The sequence below is a fragment of the Erythrolamprus reginae genome, chromosome 2 (assembly GCF_031021105.1).
Source record: "Erythrolamprus reginae isolate rEryReg1 chromosome 2, rEryReg1.hap1, whole genome shotgun sequence".
NCBI classification, from domain to species: Eukaryota; Metazoa; Chordata; class Lepidosauria; order Squamata; family Dipsadidae; genus Erythrolamprus; species Erythrolamprus reginae.
In genome coordinates, this window is record NC_091951.1 from 177,867,669 (window position 1) to 177,885,816 (window position 18,148).

Consider the following 18,148-nt stretch of genomic DNA (forward strand, 5'->3'; position numbering starts at 1 on the left):
CATTTTTGAAAAAAAAAAAGGTCATTTTTTGTAAAAACGGGTGTGTTTTTGCCTTCTAATTACCCCATCTAGCAAGACTGGAGGAGGAATTCTGGGAGTTGAAGTCCACTACTGTTAAAGCTGTTACGTTTGAGGACATTGCGATCAGGGGTGCAAGGGTCTTCAAACTTGGCAAGTTTAAGACTTGTGGACTTCAACTCCCATTCCTGAGCTAGCATGGCTGGAGGAGGAATTGAAGTCCACAAGCCTTAAAGCTGTCAACTTTGAAGTTTGTAAAAAGTGTACATGGTTGTAAAAAGTATTCATGTTTGTGAAAAGTATTCTGCTACACTGGTATTTTATTAAGTAATATATTTACTACCCCATTTGATTCAGAATACTTTTTTCCTTGTTTTCCATCTCTCAAATCTAGGTGTATCTTTTACTCCAGTGTGTCTTATACTCCGAAAAATACGGTACTCCGTCCCTGAATACTCTTCAACCAATACAATTTTTTCTTTTCTTTTCTTCTGGCCAAGTTGCACACTTTTAAACAAAATATTAAATTGGAATTACCCATACTTTTTATTTCCTAGGAATGCTTAGAAGGTAAACATGGACAACCCCACAAAAGATGTTTTCTATAAGGATAATCCTTTAATCTGATAATGCTATTTGTTGTTTTTGTTATTGTTTGTGTAAATTCCCCTAACGTCTGGTGGCCACATCAACAAGGGAAATGTCTGACATGTTGGGTCTACTGGCATTGTGTTGCATACTCCCTGTCTTAGCTAATGGAATCATCATTAGCTTGATACAGGGATGAATATTTAAAATGGAAAGTATTTTGCTATGTATTTTTCAGGAATTTGCTTTCTTCCTTTTCAAAATTTATTATTAGATATGGAGTTAAAAGGTGACAAATAGATACCAGAGTTCAAGAAACACAGAGCAAGTTTGAGCTCATAACAAACAAATAGGAATAATGGGCCTAGATTTAGGGATGGAATTTTGCAGATTCTCTGAGCTGCTGGCCTCTGTTTTTGAGGGTTTTCTGTTTTGGGGGGGCCTTAGAGTCGAATATGGTGGTGGCGACTAGTGTGTAGTTTGGAGATTTTGACCGCTCAATTCACATGTTCCATCAAACTCTACTTTGCTGCACTTTATGTATATCTGATCGCAGTATGTAACCATATTTTAACCAAATGTATTTTGTTATTTCTGGCTGGTCTGTGCTCCAATTTCTGTTCTGGCATAATATCTGTAATTTTGGATTGTTGGTTTACACATGACACTAAATTGAGTTAATGTAAGGCTTTTCAACCACATTTCTATGTATTAGACAATTATAATGTTTCTTTACAGAAAGAAACAGGCAGGGAGTTGAAAAAACTGTATTTTTGTACTTAGGAAAGTAAATGTCATTGTAGCCAAGGAAAGAAAGAGCCACAATTGGCAGCATATTCTGCCTTAAGTGTTTTCAGGAAATGCCTTCCTTGAATTCCTGAGAGAGAGAGAAAGAAAGAGAGAAGCCAGCATAGTTCAGTTTAAAATTTCTCTGGGTGAATTTTTTTTCCTTCTCCAATCACATCTACAGAAAAAAAGATACCATTAATTTACAATATATCATTTTTGCAGTTTTGGTATACAGATTAACCAATGCCACCTCCTTACGATTTAACATCTGGACCAAAAAATAATTATTCCAATTCCTTATATGATAAAAAAGTTTTTTTTAATAAAAAGTAAAAACTGTATACATTTTAGGCTGTTACTATTCTTAATCACATCAAATTAATTAGATCAAAATGTTTCAGTTTTCTCAAAAATCTCCTCCATATCAATTTTTATATATGCTTTAAACCCTCTTCCATAATAAATGCCCTTTTAAAATGAAAGAGAAAAGAAAAAGAACCTTAAGGGAAAAGAAAAGGAGCAAATACAGTATTTCCAATTATCTCCAACATGGTATTTAAATTAAAACCAACCACTACTAAAAAAAAAAAAGCTAAAATATATATAGAGGGGGCAAGTTTAAAATTTCTAAAGGGGACAAGACAGAATTGGAAAGGCCTGGCTGTTGTATCCAATCTTTCAGCAATTTTACCTGCCACCAGCATGGCAGCACCTCCTCTACAGGCTGAAATTAGAACTGATTATCTGAGGACTTGTTCAAGATGGACCAGCAAAGGATCAAATTCGGAAAACAGCTTCAGCTGGGACGCCCATTCATATACAGAGGCTGCTATAACTTTTTTAAAAAATATTTTGTTTTCACTTTAATTCAAACATCTTTCATTAAACGGTGTGTCGTCTGGGTACATACCGGTATATTTTGTGCAAATATTTTATACAATAACAATTTCAATTTACAGCCATGTTTATCATTTTATTTATTTTTAACTTAATAGTAATACTAATATATTGGTATACCACATCGAATAGTATAACAATCCTCTTCTTAACTTATTTAACTTTATCAAAACATTTTTTTTAATTTCACTCTTCTGCTTATTTATTTATTTATTTTTATTTATTTATTTTGTCCAATACGTAATATACATAGTACAGAGCTTACTATAACTGATGGACTGATTTCTTAATTCTTGATGAAAAGATCTTAAGGATAGTTCCCAAAGTACCAGTGTTCCCTCAGATACCTCTTCAGTGCCCCCCCCCAAGCTTTTTGTCCCAATAGATTTTTTAAAATGAATTTAGTTTAATTTCTTAAAAATGAAAAAATTATGGTAGGATATGAAAACTGACAGCTTCCCAGCATCACTTTTATTTTCCAGGATACTTCTAGGCCACATCTGCTAGATGGATGGCTGCAAGAGAGTGCCTTTGTTTAAAAATATGTGCGTCTTTCTTAAAACAAAAAGTGCTCCATTGCTGGAGATTTTCCAGAATAGGTTGGATAAGCATTTGACCCAGATGGTATAAGGTCTGCAGCCTTGAGCGGGGGTGGGTGGGTGTTGGACTAGATCAGTGGTCCCCAAAGTGGGTGGTACCACCCACTGAGGGCCTGTGGGATGCCTTAGTGGGGCGTTAAGAGGCAAAGGTGGTGGCAGGCAGTTTGCCGGTCCTGTCCCCACATTGCTGCCCATGTCCACCCAATCTCCCACTTGCCGTTTTGCCCGCCACTCTTTTTCCGGTAGCAACTGAGGCCTAGGTGGGCCATGAGACAGACATCTTTCTGGAGTTTAACAAGCTTATATGTAAAAGTGACTTATATCACTAACATTCTATGTTTGTCATTAACATGGTTTAATGAGGGTTAATTTATTTAATTTTATGTATTTATTTAATTGGATTTGTATGCCGTCCCTCTCCAAGGACTCGGGGCAGCTCACAGCATGTACAAAAACAGAACAATAATATGAATCCAATTAATAATACATTAACATTCGACCAAAACATGGCGTAATGGTATGAACCAGCCATCCTGGTGTCAAATTATACATTTTTGAGAATTCAAAATTATTTTTGATTCAACTGTATGGCCCAGAAGGAGTCAAATTAAATACTAATTGGATGTATTGCCATACCATTGGCAAAGATCAGCATACAATCAGTGAAAAATACAAGTGTGGAAGGGCAAAAAGCCCCCATTTGTGTGAAAAACGGGCCCATTTTATTGAAAAATAGGCCTGTTTTTGACCTCCCAACAATATTTTGTTCAGGTCGTAATGTTTTGAGGATGGGAACAAGTCATATTGGCAATTGTTTCATCATTTGCTTCCCACGGTTCACTTGCTGCCCCCACCCACATTTTGCTCTGTTCTACAATATTATACAATATTCCACCAGGAAACTACTGAAACAGTTAAATATATCAGATAACTTTATTTGCCTGCTAAACGTTTTCCTGTTCAATGTATTGTTACTTTAGCAGAATGTTAACTGCAGTTTTCGAATTGGTTTTAATTATTAAAAGCTACTCTCAAAAGTGCACCTACAGAGGTGGCAATATAAATCCTTAAATAATTTGTGCATTTGCTTTGGTTAAGCTACAGACTAATCCAGTCCAAGGTGATATATTGTCTGAAGTTAGAACTACCTTTTAAAACTGTAAATTTGAGGATTTATTCTGGCATCAAAGGCAGAAAAAAACCTAGTATTTTTCTCTGGAATAAATAATAAATGTAGTTTTCAGTAAGGGAGACAGCCTTGCATTTATTTATTCCTAAAGACAATGAGGAGCTGCTTTTTATCCTGGCTCTTTCAATTATTGGTTGTGGAGGCTCTATGGGAGGGCTCCAAACTCTATATAGGTACAGCCAAAATTAGAATTAGGAATTTGGTTGCTAAGCAGAGTGGTCACTGAGTGAAATCATGAAAGTACTTATGATCAAAGTTCAGGTTATTTTGCTTTAAGACTGACCAAGGTCATAAATGCAGACATTAGTGGTAAACTTATTTTCTTCTATCATCATTGTAACTGCACATAATCAGTAAAGGAACCAGTTGAGACTGTGAGAGCTTCCAAGGCAGGGAGGAATCTCATCTGGTCCTCATCTGATCACTCTTAAGGGCAGCCAGGTCAGAGAGAGAACAGATTATTGCTTTTCCCCATTTCCTACCCTTCCCTTCCCACTGTAAGTACAGTTAGCAGCACCCTGAGTGACCTTTAAAACCCAATCAGTGTCAGACTTAGTTAATCCCTGGATCTCAGCGCTGTAGGCTAAACCAGGAAGTAAAACCAAACATTCCATAAGAAGGCACAGCAAAATACTTTATTCTTTACATACATGAGTGTGTCTGTGAAGTCATCGGGAACTAAATATAATCTGAAGGAGAATTTACTTTTTAATTATGTAGGAGGAGAGCCCTGTTGTCTGTTGTGGCAAAAGGCATAAGCTTTTGTGAATTGCAGCCTGGTTCATCAGATGCAAAAAGTGGCTGGACTGATGTAGGATTTAAATTCTTTTTAACAATAAGCTTGAAGACAGATTGGTGGTTGTTGTTGTTGTTGTTGTTGTTGTTGTTGTTGTTGTTATTATACATTGGCCTGATCCAGGGGCGGATACTTGGAAATAGGGTTAATTTATGCAACTTGGAGGAAGAATGGGACTTAATTTAAATTGAATAATAGTTCAACTGAAACAGACTGAAGGCTATATATGAGCCGCCCCGAGTCTGCGGAGAGGGGCGGCATACAAATCTAAATAATAAATAATAAATAAATAAATATATAGATAGCTTAAAGTTTTGTTTCTCACAATGACTACATACTTCAATTTTGTGCTTCTTCTTAGAGTACTACTTTGAACTGATAGCAATAGCATTTAGAATTACCGTATTTTTCGGAGTATAAGACGCACCTTAGTTTTTGGGAAGGAAAATAGGGAGGTTTTGCTGCTGGGGTGGAAGCTGTGTGCGGAGGGGATGATGAGGTCTGTGGTCCCTTTGGCCCTCTCCTGCCCTCTTTGATACCCAGGCAGGAGAGGGGCAAAGGGACCACAGACCTCATCATCCCCTCCGCACACAGCCTCACTTCGGCCCTTGGTGGGGAGGGAGCAAGGGCATTCTCACATGGAGGGGGAGGAGGAAGAAGGGAAGGGAGGAAGAGGAAAGAGGAGGAAGGAGGAGAAAGAGGGGAGAGGAGAGAAAGGGGGAAGAGGAAAGGAAGGAAGAGGAGGAAAAGAGAAGAGGAGGGGGAAGGGGAGGGGAAGAAGGGAAGGGAGGAAGAGGGAGAAGAAGGAAAGAGGAGGAGGAGGAGGAAGGAGGAGGAGGAAGTGGGGATAAAGGCAGGATAGAAAAAAAGGGGGGAAGGAGAAGAAAAGGAGGAGGTGAAGGAAGGGGGAGAGAGGGAAGAAGAAAAAGGAAAGGGGAGCAGCCGAAACTTCAGTGGGCTCTTCCCCGCTGCGGATCCTGAGGCTTCAATGCCATGAACCCCCTCCCCTCCATGGAGGAAGGCGAATCTCCTGCCGGTGTCCCTCTGCTCAAGTCCCTCCCACACGGGAAAGGAGGCACCAATTCTCTGGTTTAATATGACTCTTCACTATCAAATGCAGCAATAAACTCCATCCTTCCACCCGCTGCCTTCCCTTCCCAAAAGAGTTCCAATTCTTTTCATTGTCTATCTTTGTTCAAAAAACCCCTTTGGAGTCTGCAATGCCAAAGGGTTTTTTTTCTCTCCACCTGGCCTCTCTTCCCCTTTGACAGAAAGGTGAGGATGCTTTTCTTTTTAGTCTTTTTGAAAGAAACACCTGGGATCTTCTGGACAGAAGAATTGCAATAAAGCTGCCAGGCGTTCCGTCCAATCTCCCCTCGCCTCTTTTGAAGGAGGGTGGGGGTGGGGGAGCAGACAGGAGGAAAGCTGGGAGAGCTCGGCAGAGAGGAGGCGGTGTGGGGGGCATCATCTCCGCTCCCAGGAAAGAAGACTGCGGGACACCCTTGGAAGAAATGGCCGAGGCGAAGCTCTCGCCGGTGGACCTGGGCTGTGCAGGGGAGGCAGCTGGAGGCTGGGCCCCCGCCAACCTGTCCTGGCAGCAGCTCGAGCCCCTGCCCCGCCAACCTGTCCTGGTAGTGGAGGCTCCCAGGCGGCCTCGGTGCGGCTTTTGGAGCGGGTGAGGCGGGCGCCGTTGGCCGAGGGTGTGTATGCGTGGGAGACGGGCAAGGCAGCCAGGTGAGAAGGCAGCAGCTTCTACTTACGAACTTTTCTACTTACAAACCTGGTCACGGAACGAATTAAGTTCATAACTAGAGGTACCCCTGTACTGAATACATTTCTGATCAGTTATGATTGTAGAAGATCCCTTACAGCAGTCTGAGCCAGCTGCCATTACCCCATCTTGATGAAATGATATTTCAGGTTCTTATGTTGCTGATGCACATGAAAAAGCCTGGTAGAGGTATAGGGTAAAATTATTCGGAGGGTGGGTTGAACCCCCACTTACCGTATTGTTTAGAATATAAGATGCACCTTTTTCCTCTCTAAAAGAGGCTGAAAATTTGGATGCATTTTATATTCTGAATGTAGCTCTTTGGAAGCTTTTTTTCTCAGCCCTAATGAGATGCTAACGATATTTCTGGCTTCCTACTCCCTCCTAAGAGTTTTTTTTCCAGCCCTAAGTCTTTGCAAGCTTGTCTTCATTCCTACTCCCTCTGAAAAAAAGTTTTTTTCAGCCCTAACCAGGGGATAAAATAATCTTCTGAAGCTGAACCAGGCTAAAGACGTTAGCCAGATGAATACCCGTTAGGTGGATTTCCCCAACCACCTATATTTCCTCTTCCAAAACTAGGGTGTGTCTTATAAGTCTGAAAAATACGATATATTCCATATTTCACTGGAGTATCAAATGACTATATTCTGTGGGCATCCTTTTGATGTAATCTGTTTTGCTAGGAAAGGAACTTGAATTCTGTTGCATTCTACTGATTTTTCCCTATATTGTTTTTTTTAAAAAATTCGGAAGCAGAAAAATGTATAATTAGTAATAGAATCTGTATCTGGAGGCTTCTAAAGAGGTGGCGTAATTGCGCAAGGTAGGACAAAGGCTATCAGATCAAGCCTTAATCATGGGTGTGGTGATCAGTCTTTTCAAGAGCAGTGACTCGCCTAAGGTTTACTATTATCTCACCTGCTGGTTTTAACTTGTTCTGCAATGGCTGCTTGGTATGTAAACGTGGAAAAAGTCATCTTGAATTAATCTTCTGGCTTGAAGGCTTTTAATGGTTCCTCATCAGAGGCCTCTGTGAACACCAGAAGCTTCAAAAATTAAATAGCTTTAAATAATTATAGATAGCTAATGCGATGGTGTAAAATCAATTGCACAACAAATGTCCTTGTTAATCTTTTACCACAAAATGTTGTGCAATTTTTATTTATCTTTAAAGGATAAGCTTTTATTGTGGGATAAACTTGCTGGATTTTGTCCTACTTTATCAGAGTGAGCCATGAAGTATATTAGGGCAGCTGCATTCTTTTCTTTCTGTGGGTATATTTGCATATGGGCTGATAATGGCTGCGTGAAATTAGCACTTTTGCATTTTGCAAAATGATCTGTAGTTGGTTAAAGTTCATGTTGTGATATATCTGTGGCCCTTTGAAATATTTATTTTGTTTAGTTTTGCATGGCATATTCCTGTTTTGTTTTTTCATAGAATAAGAGACGTGCATAAGTGCACCAGAGTGCCTTTCATCCCCTGTCCTCATGTTTCTCTTTTGCTAGTATCATATACTGTATATAAATATTATTTATATCTTTGTATACCACCAATACATACTTGACAAAACAAACAAAAAAATAAATTTTTGTTCCCCTCCTTCTAAACTGTTACATCAATTACTTTTAAAAGTAATGATTAGTTTCTTGAAATTCTCCGTACTGAAGGAGCGGGTCCAGCAGTCACATGGGTTGCTCATGTCCAATCCGGTGGAACTGAGCCTAGTATTAAAAAAGCTTGCCGGATCCGCCCCTTCCCCAGAATTCGCTCAGTTCGCATATCCTGCGGTTGTATTGTGATAGCTCGTTCAACATTCTAACACCTTCCCTTCGATCTTTTTCTTCAAAAGTAGTAAGATTTGTTTTATCATTATTATTTACTTGCACTAATAGCGCCAGCCGTTTGCGGCTCGGCTTTTTTCCTTTGGAGAAGTTGCGGTTTCGTTTTCCCCCGGCGGTTTTGCCGGTTACGATCCCAGCGGCCGCTTGTGGATTCTTCTAATCCTTTGGCCTGGAGGTCCTGGTGCAAGTATTAATCTATTGATTTATTGATTATTTATTGTATACAAAATATTTAAGGGCTTAATAAATACCTCCTGCGGAGTGAGACGCCTTCTAGTCTCCTGGACTTAGTCGATCGCTTCCCCTTTAAGAAATCTTCGGAGCGATTTTTTCGGCGCGAAGGCCTTCGCGCCCTTTTTAAATCTAGGCCTCTCGTGTTGGCCTCCTGCCAGCCGCGTAGGCCTCAGTCCACCGCGTGGATCCCGGAGCGGGCCTTGGGGGTCCCAGGCTAAATTCTCCACCGGCTAAGCCTCCAACCAGAGTGCCTTGGTTTACTTAATTATAAAGTTTAGGGAGGCTGGCCCCGCTGGATTTGGGGGCACGAACTCTGGGTTTGCCCAGATTGTCCTCAAGTTTCAGCAGCTTCGAGGCCTCGAAGCAGGATCCATTCCTCTTGGGAAGTCCTTGAAATTCTTCTCCTTATTATTCAGTTATTGGCTCAGCCTTGTCTTCTGTTAATTGTCAGACTATGGCTACCTTTCCCAAGAGAGGCACAACTAAAGGTCCCAGAGAGGCCAGGCCTACAGGCGATGAGATTACTAGTATCCCCCAGGCCTCTTCCTCCTCTTCTCCAGGGGCCCGCCCCTCGACCAAGGTCACCAGGGCCGAGAAGAGAAGGGACCTAGCCCTACAAAAAATTCATGACAAATCAGCAAAACGTTTGAAAGTGCAGGCCCAAGTAATCAGTAGTCAAGACCCCCCAGAGGCTTCTAGTCTACCTCCTTCTGGGGTCCCTGTGTTATCTCTGGATGAGCCAAACCTAGACAGACCCCAACCTAACCTATGGGGCATAGGTCCAGAGGAACCAGATATTATTGAAGATTCCCCCCAGCCAGGATCCTCCCAGGCCTTTAGGGATTCTTCTGCCATTTCTGCTGATATTTCCAGTTTACCTCCTGAGTTCCAATCTATTTTTGCTGTGTTGTCCAAAGCCATTGATGCCAAACTCTCCACCATCAATGAGCTTCCCTTACCTCCTCCTCCTTCTCGTCCCTCCCGCCCCTTGGGTTCTTCCCCAGCGGTCAGGGCTCCTATTCAGGATGATTCAGATTCCTCCCAGGACGAATATGAGGATATGGAGGATGATGAGGATCCTTTTCAAGGTTTATCAGATGATGAGGAATCCCAAATAAAGGTTCCTTCTCCAATTACTATTTTTCCTTCTCAATTATTCAAATCTCTCCTCCTCAAAGCTAGAATTTCTACGGGATTAGCGGCCCAGGAGAAACAAGCCTCCACTTCCACTGATCCCCCGGAGGAGAATTTACCCTACTTCACAGAGGAACAGGAGGATAACGAGGTAATTCCTATGCCTAAATTGTTTAAAGATGCTTTACTCAAACAGTGGGAATTTCCAGCCTCTGGCCTTAATCCCTCCACCAAGGACAGAAAGTTGTACAAACTTTCCTCTTCCTATGAAGAGCTTCTATCCTTTCCCAAACCGGATGAACCTGTCAAGATCCTTCACTCGGCAGCGGCTGTGCCAGGCGAGGCGGAGGAAGTCCTCCGCCCAGAGGACAAGTGCATTGAGCAAATGCTCAAAAGAGGATTCACCGCTGATTCCTGGGCCATTAAAAGTTCTGCAGCGGCTTCCTTTTTCTCCAGAGCCATGCTGCTGTGGCTTCGCCAACTTCAACAGCATATTCCTCCCGATGACTTGAGAGGTCAACAAGACTTCAACAAGGTCTTTGCAGCTGCCCAGTACGTGGCTGATGCCACCTTGCAATCTACTAGATTTTCTGCTAAGTCTATTGCAGCTTCTACAACGGCAAGAAGACTCCTATGGATTCGCCCTTGGCAAGCGGGAGTTCGCCAGAAGTGGCAGTTATCCCAGGGTCCCTTAAAGCGCGACCTTCTCTTCGGTGATCTTCTGGATCCACTCCTCACGGAAACCACGGATAAGAAGAAAGTTTTGGGTCCAACCACAAAAAAGGCTACCAAAACGCAGTCCTTTCGTCGCCCAGGGCGCCAGCAAGATCAAGCGGCTTCCTATCAGAGATCTCCAGGTCAGTATTCCCCCCGCTTTCGTTCCCAAGGTAGGAACTCCAGGGGCAGAGGGTTTCGCTTCCAAAGGGGAGCGTCCTCTAACAGGGCTTCAAAAAAACCTAGATGGTAATTTTTCCTCAATTCCCATAGGGGGTCGCCTAGCCCATTTCGTCTCTAATTGGCGTCTCACCTCCAAGGACCCTTGGGTCATTGACACTGTTCAAACAGGCCTTCTTTTAGAATTTATTTCTCCTCCCCCTAAACGTTTTATTTCCTGCCCTTCTCCCAGGTCCTCCTCAGATTGTAACCGTATGGAGGAGGCCATTTCTCATCTATTGTCCATCAGAGCCATTCAACCGGTCCCTTCCGGTCAGAAGGGCCTAGGTTTTTACTCCATCCTATTTATGGTTCCAAAGTCCTCCGGAGGTTGGAGAGCTATTTTGGATTTAAAGAAACTAAACCTATTCATCAAATATAGGAAGTTTAAGATGCACTCCTTATCTTCTATTTTGGCCGCCATTCACACGGGAGATTTCATGGTCTCCTTAGACCTCACTGAGGCCTACCTTCACATTCCTATAGCCAAATGCCACAGAAAATTTTTACGTTTTTCCTTTCAAGGCAGGCATTTCCAGTATAGGGCGATGCCATTTGGCCTTTCCTCGGCCCCTCGGGTCTTTACAAAGCTCTTGGGGTCCCTGGCGGCCTATATCCGGGCGTTTCCCATCCACATTTTATGTTATCTTGATGATATTTTGGTCCATGGGAACTCCCTAGAGAAAGTGAAAACTGACCTTTCTGTCACCATGTCAGTCCTTCAGGACCATGGTTTTTCCATCAACTTTGATAAAAGTCACCTCCAACCTTCCACATCCATTTCTCACCTGGGATCCATTATTGATTCAGAATCCTCTCAGGTTTTTCTCTCTCCCGAGAGAAAACTCAGTATAGTGGAGTTAATTTCTAACATCTTATCTAATTCTTCAGTATCCATAGTAACTCTCTCTTCCCTTTTGGGGAAGATGGTGTCATGCATAGGCATCATTCCCTGGGCTCGCCTTCATGCTAGGGAACTCCAGTGGCTCCTGTTACCTTTTCAGAGATCGGGGCACAGCAACTCAAATCGACGCATTGTCATCCCACTAAGTGTTCGCAGATCCTTCAAGTGGTGGAAGTCTCCGGCCATGGACAGAGGATCCCCGTTCAGGTGCCCGGATCAATTTGTCATCACCACAGATGCCAGTCTATCGGGATGGGGCGCCCACGCCCAGGGGATGATAGCCCAGGGCACGTGGTCCCCAGAGGAAGCTTCCAGGCCAATCAATTGGCTAGAGTTAAGAGCCGTTTCCCTGGCTCTGAAGCATTTCTCTCCTCGCATTCCCAACCGGCACGTTCTCATTCTCACCGACAACATTGCCACAAAAAGCCATATCTGCAGACAGGGGGGCACGAGATCCAAGGCTCTCATGAGGGAGGCCCTCAAGTTGGGCCTCTGGGCGGAAAAACATCTCCAGTCGCTCCTAGCCGATCACATCTCGGGGAGCCTCAACGTCCAGGCGGATTGGCTATCCCGAGCAACGATAGACCCAGGAGAGTGGAACCTCCACCAAGACCTGTTCCATCAAATCAGCCTCAGATTCGGCCTACCAATCCTGGATCTCTTCGCGACCAATGCGAACGCCCAACTCCCTCGCTTCTTTTCCAGATTTCCATCCCCGGGAGCGGAAGCAATCAATGCCCTCCGGAGTCCATGGCCTCCAGGCCTACTCTACGCATTTCCTCCAATTCCAATCCTCCCGGACGTGATTCACAAGGTCCTCACCGAGAGGGCCCGAGTAATCTTAATCGCCCCTCATTGGCCCCGCCGGCCCTGGTTCGCGGATCTCCAGCAGCTGTCCGTCCAGGACCCTTGGCGACTCCCCGTTTCGGGGGATATGCTGCGGCAGGGGGCCTCTTTCCATCCAGACCCGGAGTGGTTCCACCTCACCGCCTGGCTGTTATCAGGAGAGACTTAGAACTGCGTGGTCATGACCCCGACTCAGTGGAGGTCATTCTAAAGGCCAGAAGGGGTTCGACCAATCGAATATACGACCACACGTGGTCCAAGTTTCACCAGTGGTGTCTACAGGAAGGTCTTTCCCCTCTGTGCATCCCCATACACAGAATTATTTCCTTCCTTATGCAAGGCTTCCATAAAGGACTTTCCACCAGTACCCTCCGGCGTCACCTGGCTGCCATTTCATCTGTCCTAGGGGGCCCCCGCAGACAGCCTCTCCGAGCCTTCCCTGAAGTTCAGGAATTCCTCAAGGGCATAGCCAACCTCAGACCTTCCAAGGTCCACAGGTACCCATCCTGGGATTTGCCACGGGTTCTCCATTCCCTCACGCAGGCACCATACGAACCCCTAAAATCGGCGTCCCTCAGGTACTTATCTTTTAAGGTAGCATTCCTGGTGGCTATTACCTCTGCCCGACGCATTTCGGAGCTGGCTGCCCTCTCAATCAGACAGGACCTTTGTCAATTCCATCAGGACAAGGTAGTCTTGCGACTGGACCCCACCTTCTTACCTAAGGTTAGTTCCATGTTCCACAGATCTCAGGATATTGTCCTACCTTCCTTCTGCCTCCAACGAGACCATCCCTTGGCGATTAGATGGCACACCCTGGATCTCACCAGAGCGCTGAGAATCTATATCCAACGCACAGGACCCTTTCGGAGGTCAGAAGCACTTTTTATAGCCTATCATCCCAGAGTCATGGGGGCCAAAGTGTCTTCTACAGTAATAGGCCGTTGGATCAGAGGGACTATATCTAAGGCCTATGAGTCGGCCTCCCTCTCAGTTCCAAGGAACATCACAGCGCATTCCACCAGGAGCGCAGCCACCTCGGCCGCTTGGGCGACTCAAGCCCCGTTGGAGGAGGTCTGCAAAGCAGCCACTTGGGCTTCGCCAAATTCCTTCATCAGGCACTACAAGATTGATTCTTACGCTTCAGCGGACGCTGCCTTCGGCAGAAGGGTACTCCAATCCGTTATCTCACACGATAGCAATCTAATCCCACCCTAGGGACCATCTATTGGGTATGTCCCATGTGACTGCTGGACCCGCTCCTTCAGTACGGAGAATAGGCGTTGATTGCTTACCTGAACGCCTCTTCTCGTACGGTGAGCGGGTACAGCAGTCACTTCCCGCCCTTGTATGTGTCTTCTTTACCTTTCTCTATCCTTCTTCCTCTAACAATGAGAGTTGAACACTGCAGAGCTTCACAACTGAGCCTAGTCTATGGATTCGCGAATTCTGGGGAAGGGGCGGATCCGGCAAGCTTTTTTAATACTAGGCTCAGTTCCACCGGATTGGACATGAGCAACCCATGTGACTGCTGTACCCGCTCACCGTACGAGAAGAGGCGTTCAGGTAAGCAATCAACGCCTATTTTGTATACATTCTATTGAAAAGTGCAGTGGTTGGAATAAAAATGTTTTTTTCTACCTTTTGCCATTCTTTGCTGTAAAGGTACCAGAAGGCAGCTGAAGAAGCGGCTTCAGAGAAAAAAAGAAGTGTAAGTATTTTTTAAATTGTTATGAACTCAGTAATAGCATGACAACTTAATGACATTTGATCCCCTCTAGCAGTTACTCTCGAATTTCCTCAAAAGGTTTTCTCTGTCTCCTCTTCCCATGCTGACTTTGAGAAATGCTGTTAGCCTTAGGCATTAGTTTAGACCAGGGGTGGGAACTATGGCCCTTTTATGACTTGTGGACTTCAACTCCAAGAATTCCTGAGCCATACATGCTGGCTCAGGAATTCTGGGAGTTGAAGTCCACAGGTCATAAAAAGGGCCTTGGTTCCCACCCCTGGCTTAGACTTTGCTATGACGCAGTTCCTTGTCTTCACACGAGGGTTGACTAATGAGAAAATCAAGTAAGTTTCCTGACATTCAAAATGTCTGAGACGTGAACTTATGTGTCCTAAATTCAAAGTACACTAGGTTGCTGTGTTCAACTATTATGCAGTTTGTAATGCTAACTTTCAAATTTAGATGCAGGCTATATGCATAATTCTGCCTCTCTGCTTGTGTTAATTTCTTTAACTGGTTCCTTTTATCCATGCAAATAAGGTTGGACTTGGTTCTTGATTATATTTTATTCAGCAAAGTAGCAGTCTGAAGAAAAATAAATAAAGCTAACATGCCATTGCTTTCCAAAATAACAACTTTACTATTCTGAGTAATACTTTCCAGCTGTTCTAAAGCTTCGGTTCTGAAATGGGAACATCATAATCCCATCTAATCTTCCCCCTTCCCTTACACCTTGGAAAATCCCAGGACTCGAATTTATATGAACAAAATATTGTAATCCTTCATTACTAGGGTTAGTCCTTGAATTACAACTGTTCGTTTAACAACAGTCCAGAATTACGATGGCCACAGATAGGGTGCTTTACAGCCCATAAAGCAATTCCTGCCATCTCAAAATATTGAGCGGTCAATCGTAATCTGTTTTTTTTTGCAATCTGCCTGTGCTAATGATTGGCTGTCAAGGATTCCACAATTATGCGATTGCCATATGCAACCTTCTCCAGAAAGCCAGTGGGGAAAGCTATCAAGGAAGAGTGCCAACCAATTCTTCTACCAAGAAGATGTCGTGGGAGGAACTCAATGAGAGAATCAGCCCGCGTGAGCTGAAATGAGACTACCACGGAGGTCGATGGAGTTGAGCTACGAGGAGACCTTCATAACGAAGTTAACTTTATTAGAAAAGTAAAAAATGATTATAATGCCTGGAGAGGCAGAAAGCATGCCCTTACATCTTAAAGACTAAGGAAAGAAGAAAAGATGTCTGCTAGCCTTCTCTTCCTGTGTAGGAAAGGAAGTGAGGAAAGCAGGGTTACATCATAGAAAGGGAGGAGCTACAATAACAAACAAGAGTTAACTATTTAACTACTGGATGTTTCTTAATGTCTTTGGAGGCTGTGAATCCACAGCGTGACAGAAGACTCCTTGTCTCTCTAGGAGTTGGCTGAAAGAGCTTCTTGCTAAAGGGAGCTGAACACGTTTGGCTGGATACAGAAACAGAACTGAAGTCAGATCCCTTCCGTGCACAGAGAGGATGTGAAATCCTTTGGGAGGCAAATTCCAGCCATCCCCAGAGACAAAAGGGAAGCAAAATCCAAACACGGAGTTAAGGGTGACGGCCCGGTAAAGGAAGGAGCTTGGAGTGGCCCAGTCAGGTAGAGAAGGCCCTGGAAAGCCAAACACAGGCCACAGACAAGTGTCTATTTGCTCAGAGGCTGAAAATCTTACTTGGGTTTTAGCAGGGAGGATTTTCAGGTCCTGAGCTCCTAGGATCTCTTCTACTTTCCCGAGCCACCCTCCACTCCTTACATCAGGGGTCCCAAACTAGGCTCATGCTGCTTTATGCCACGTGACATTGTAGGTATAGAATAGAATAGAATAGAATTTTATTGGCCAAGTGTGATTGGACACATAAGGAATTTGTCTTGGTGCATATGCTCTCAGCGTCCATAAAATAAGATATACATTTGTCAAGAATCATGTGGTACAACACTTAATGATTGTCATAGGGGTCAAATAAGCAACGAAGAAGCAATATTAATAAAAATCTTAGGATATAAGCAACAAGTTACAGTCATACAGTCAACATGGGAGGAAATGGGTGATAGGGATGATGAGAAAAACTAGTAGAATAGAAGTGCAGTATAGCATTGCACTTTTGGAAAGGAAAGACATCCAGAAGTCTGGTACATGTGGTGTTGGAGAATGAGAACAAGTGCACCTTCCTTTGCCTCTTGCTCCAACATGAAGAAAATTGGGAGAATGATCTGCTCTTAAGAATATTTGAAGCTGCTTCTGAATTGTCCTGTAGTACAGATTATCCACTCTTCTAATCGTGAACTCAGCATTTTGGAATAGGACATTTGACATAGCAAACGTCTGCAATTTGGCAGATCAAATTTCACCAGGCTCAAGATTGACTCAACCTTCCATCCTTTCGAGGTGGGTAAAATGAGGACCCAGATTGTTGGGGGGCAATATAAGATGGAGTGGCTGTGGGTTTTGCCTCCCAAGGACAATTCTATCTGTCCGTCCATCACCCTGGGGGGGGAGTCATTGACCCCCTCAGAGAGGGTCCGCAACTTGGGTGTCCTCCTCGATCCACAGCTCACATTAGAGAAACATCTTTCAGCTGTGGCGAGGGGGGCGTTTGCCCAGGTTCGCCTGGTGCACCAGTTGCGGCCCTATTTGGACCGGGACTCACTGCTCACAGTCACTCATGCCCTCATCACCTTGAGGCTCGACTACTGTAATGCTCTCTACATGGGGCTACCTTTGAAAAGTGTTCGGAAACTTCAGATCGTGCAGAATGCAGCTGCGAGAGCAGTCATGGGCTTCCCCAAATATGCCCATGTTACACCAACAATCCGCAGTCTGCATTGGTTGCCGATCAGTTTCCGGTCACAATTCAAAGTGTTGGTTATGACCTATGAAGCCCTTCATGGCACCGGACCAGATTATCTCAGGAACCGCCTTCTGCTGCATGAATCCCAGCGATCAGTTAGGTCCCACAGAGTGGGCCTTCTCCGGGTCCCATCAACTAAACAATGTCGTTTGGCGGGCCCCAGGGGAAGAGCCTTCTCTGTGGTGGCCCCGGCCGTTTGGAACCAACTCCCCCCAGAGATTAGAATTGCCCCCACCCTCCTCGCCTTCCGTAAGCTTCTTAAAACCCACCTCTGCCGTCAAGTATGGGGGAACTGAGATATTCTTTCCCCCCTAGGCCTTTACAATTTACGCATGGTATGTTTGTATGTATGTTTGGTTTTACAATAAGGGTTTTTTTTAGTTCTTTTAGTATTGGATTGTTACATGCTGTTTTTTATCACTGTTGTTAGCCCCCCCGAGTCTACAGAGAGGGGCGGCATACAAATCCAATTAAAAAAATAAAATAAAATAAAATAAAATATATGCTGACTCTGTAAACCGCTTAGAGAGGGCTGTAAAGCACTGTGAAGCGGTAGAGAAGTCTAAGTGCTAGAAGCATTCGCAAAAAAGAAAGCTTTAGAACAGTCTTCCAGTGGCAGGAGATAGCCCAAGTTTTATTCCAGGATGTAAAGTTTGTACTTTTCATCTACATGTAGGTGTGAAGTCATCCTGCTTAGAATCTTTCCTAGTTTGCCTATGACAATATAATTAAGTCGATAGGGTTGTTGTTGTTGTTGTTTTTGCCATCTCACTGTAATGTCCCAACTCATTCCTGGAAGCACCATAATTAAAGTTTTCCTTAGTGATTCTTGCATTTAATTTGTGTTTTCCCTCTTGGGTAGCCGATCACCCATGGCAGTTTTACCATGGGTGCGCTCTAATGCTATTCCCTAGCCATTCTGGTGGCGACTTCTTAAGAGGGTGGAATTAGCCTGGCACCTATTGGTCACTTTA

The 18,148-nt window shown here is 43.9% G+C and overlaps 1 protein-coding gene across 3 annotated transcripts in view; it reads left to right on the forward strand.

Moving 5' to 3' along the window:
- Positions 1-18,148, forward strand: part of LIMA1 (LIM domain and actin binding 1) — a 79,626-nt gene that overhangs the window by 21,306 nt on the left and 40,172 nt on the right. For all 3 annotated transcript variants that reach the window (XM_070740524.1, XM_070740525.1, XM_070740526.1), the window contains exon 3: positions 14,209-14,254. In XM_070740524.1, coding sequence (XP_070596625.1) covers positions 14,209-14,254 — 46 coding nt within the window. The remainder of the gene's footprint in view (positions 1-14,208; positions 14,255-18,148) is intronic.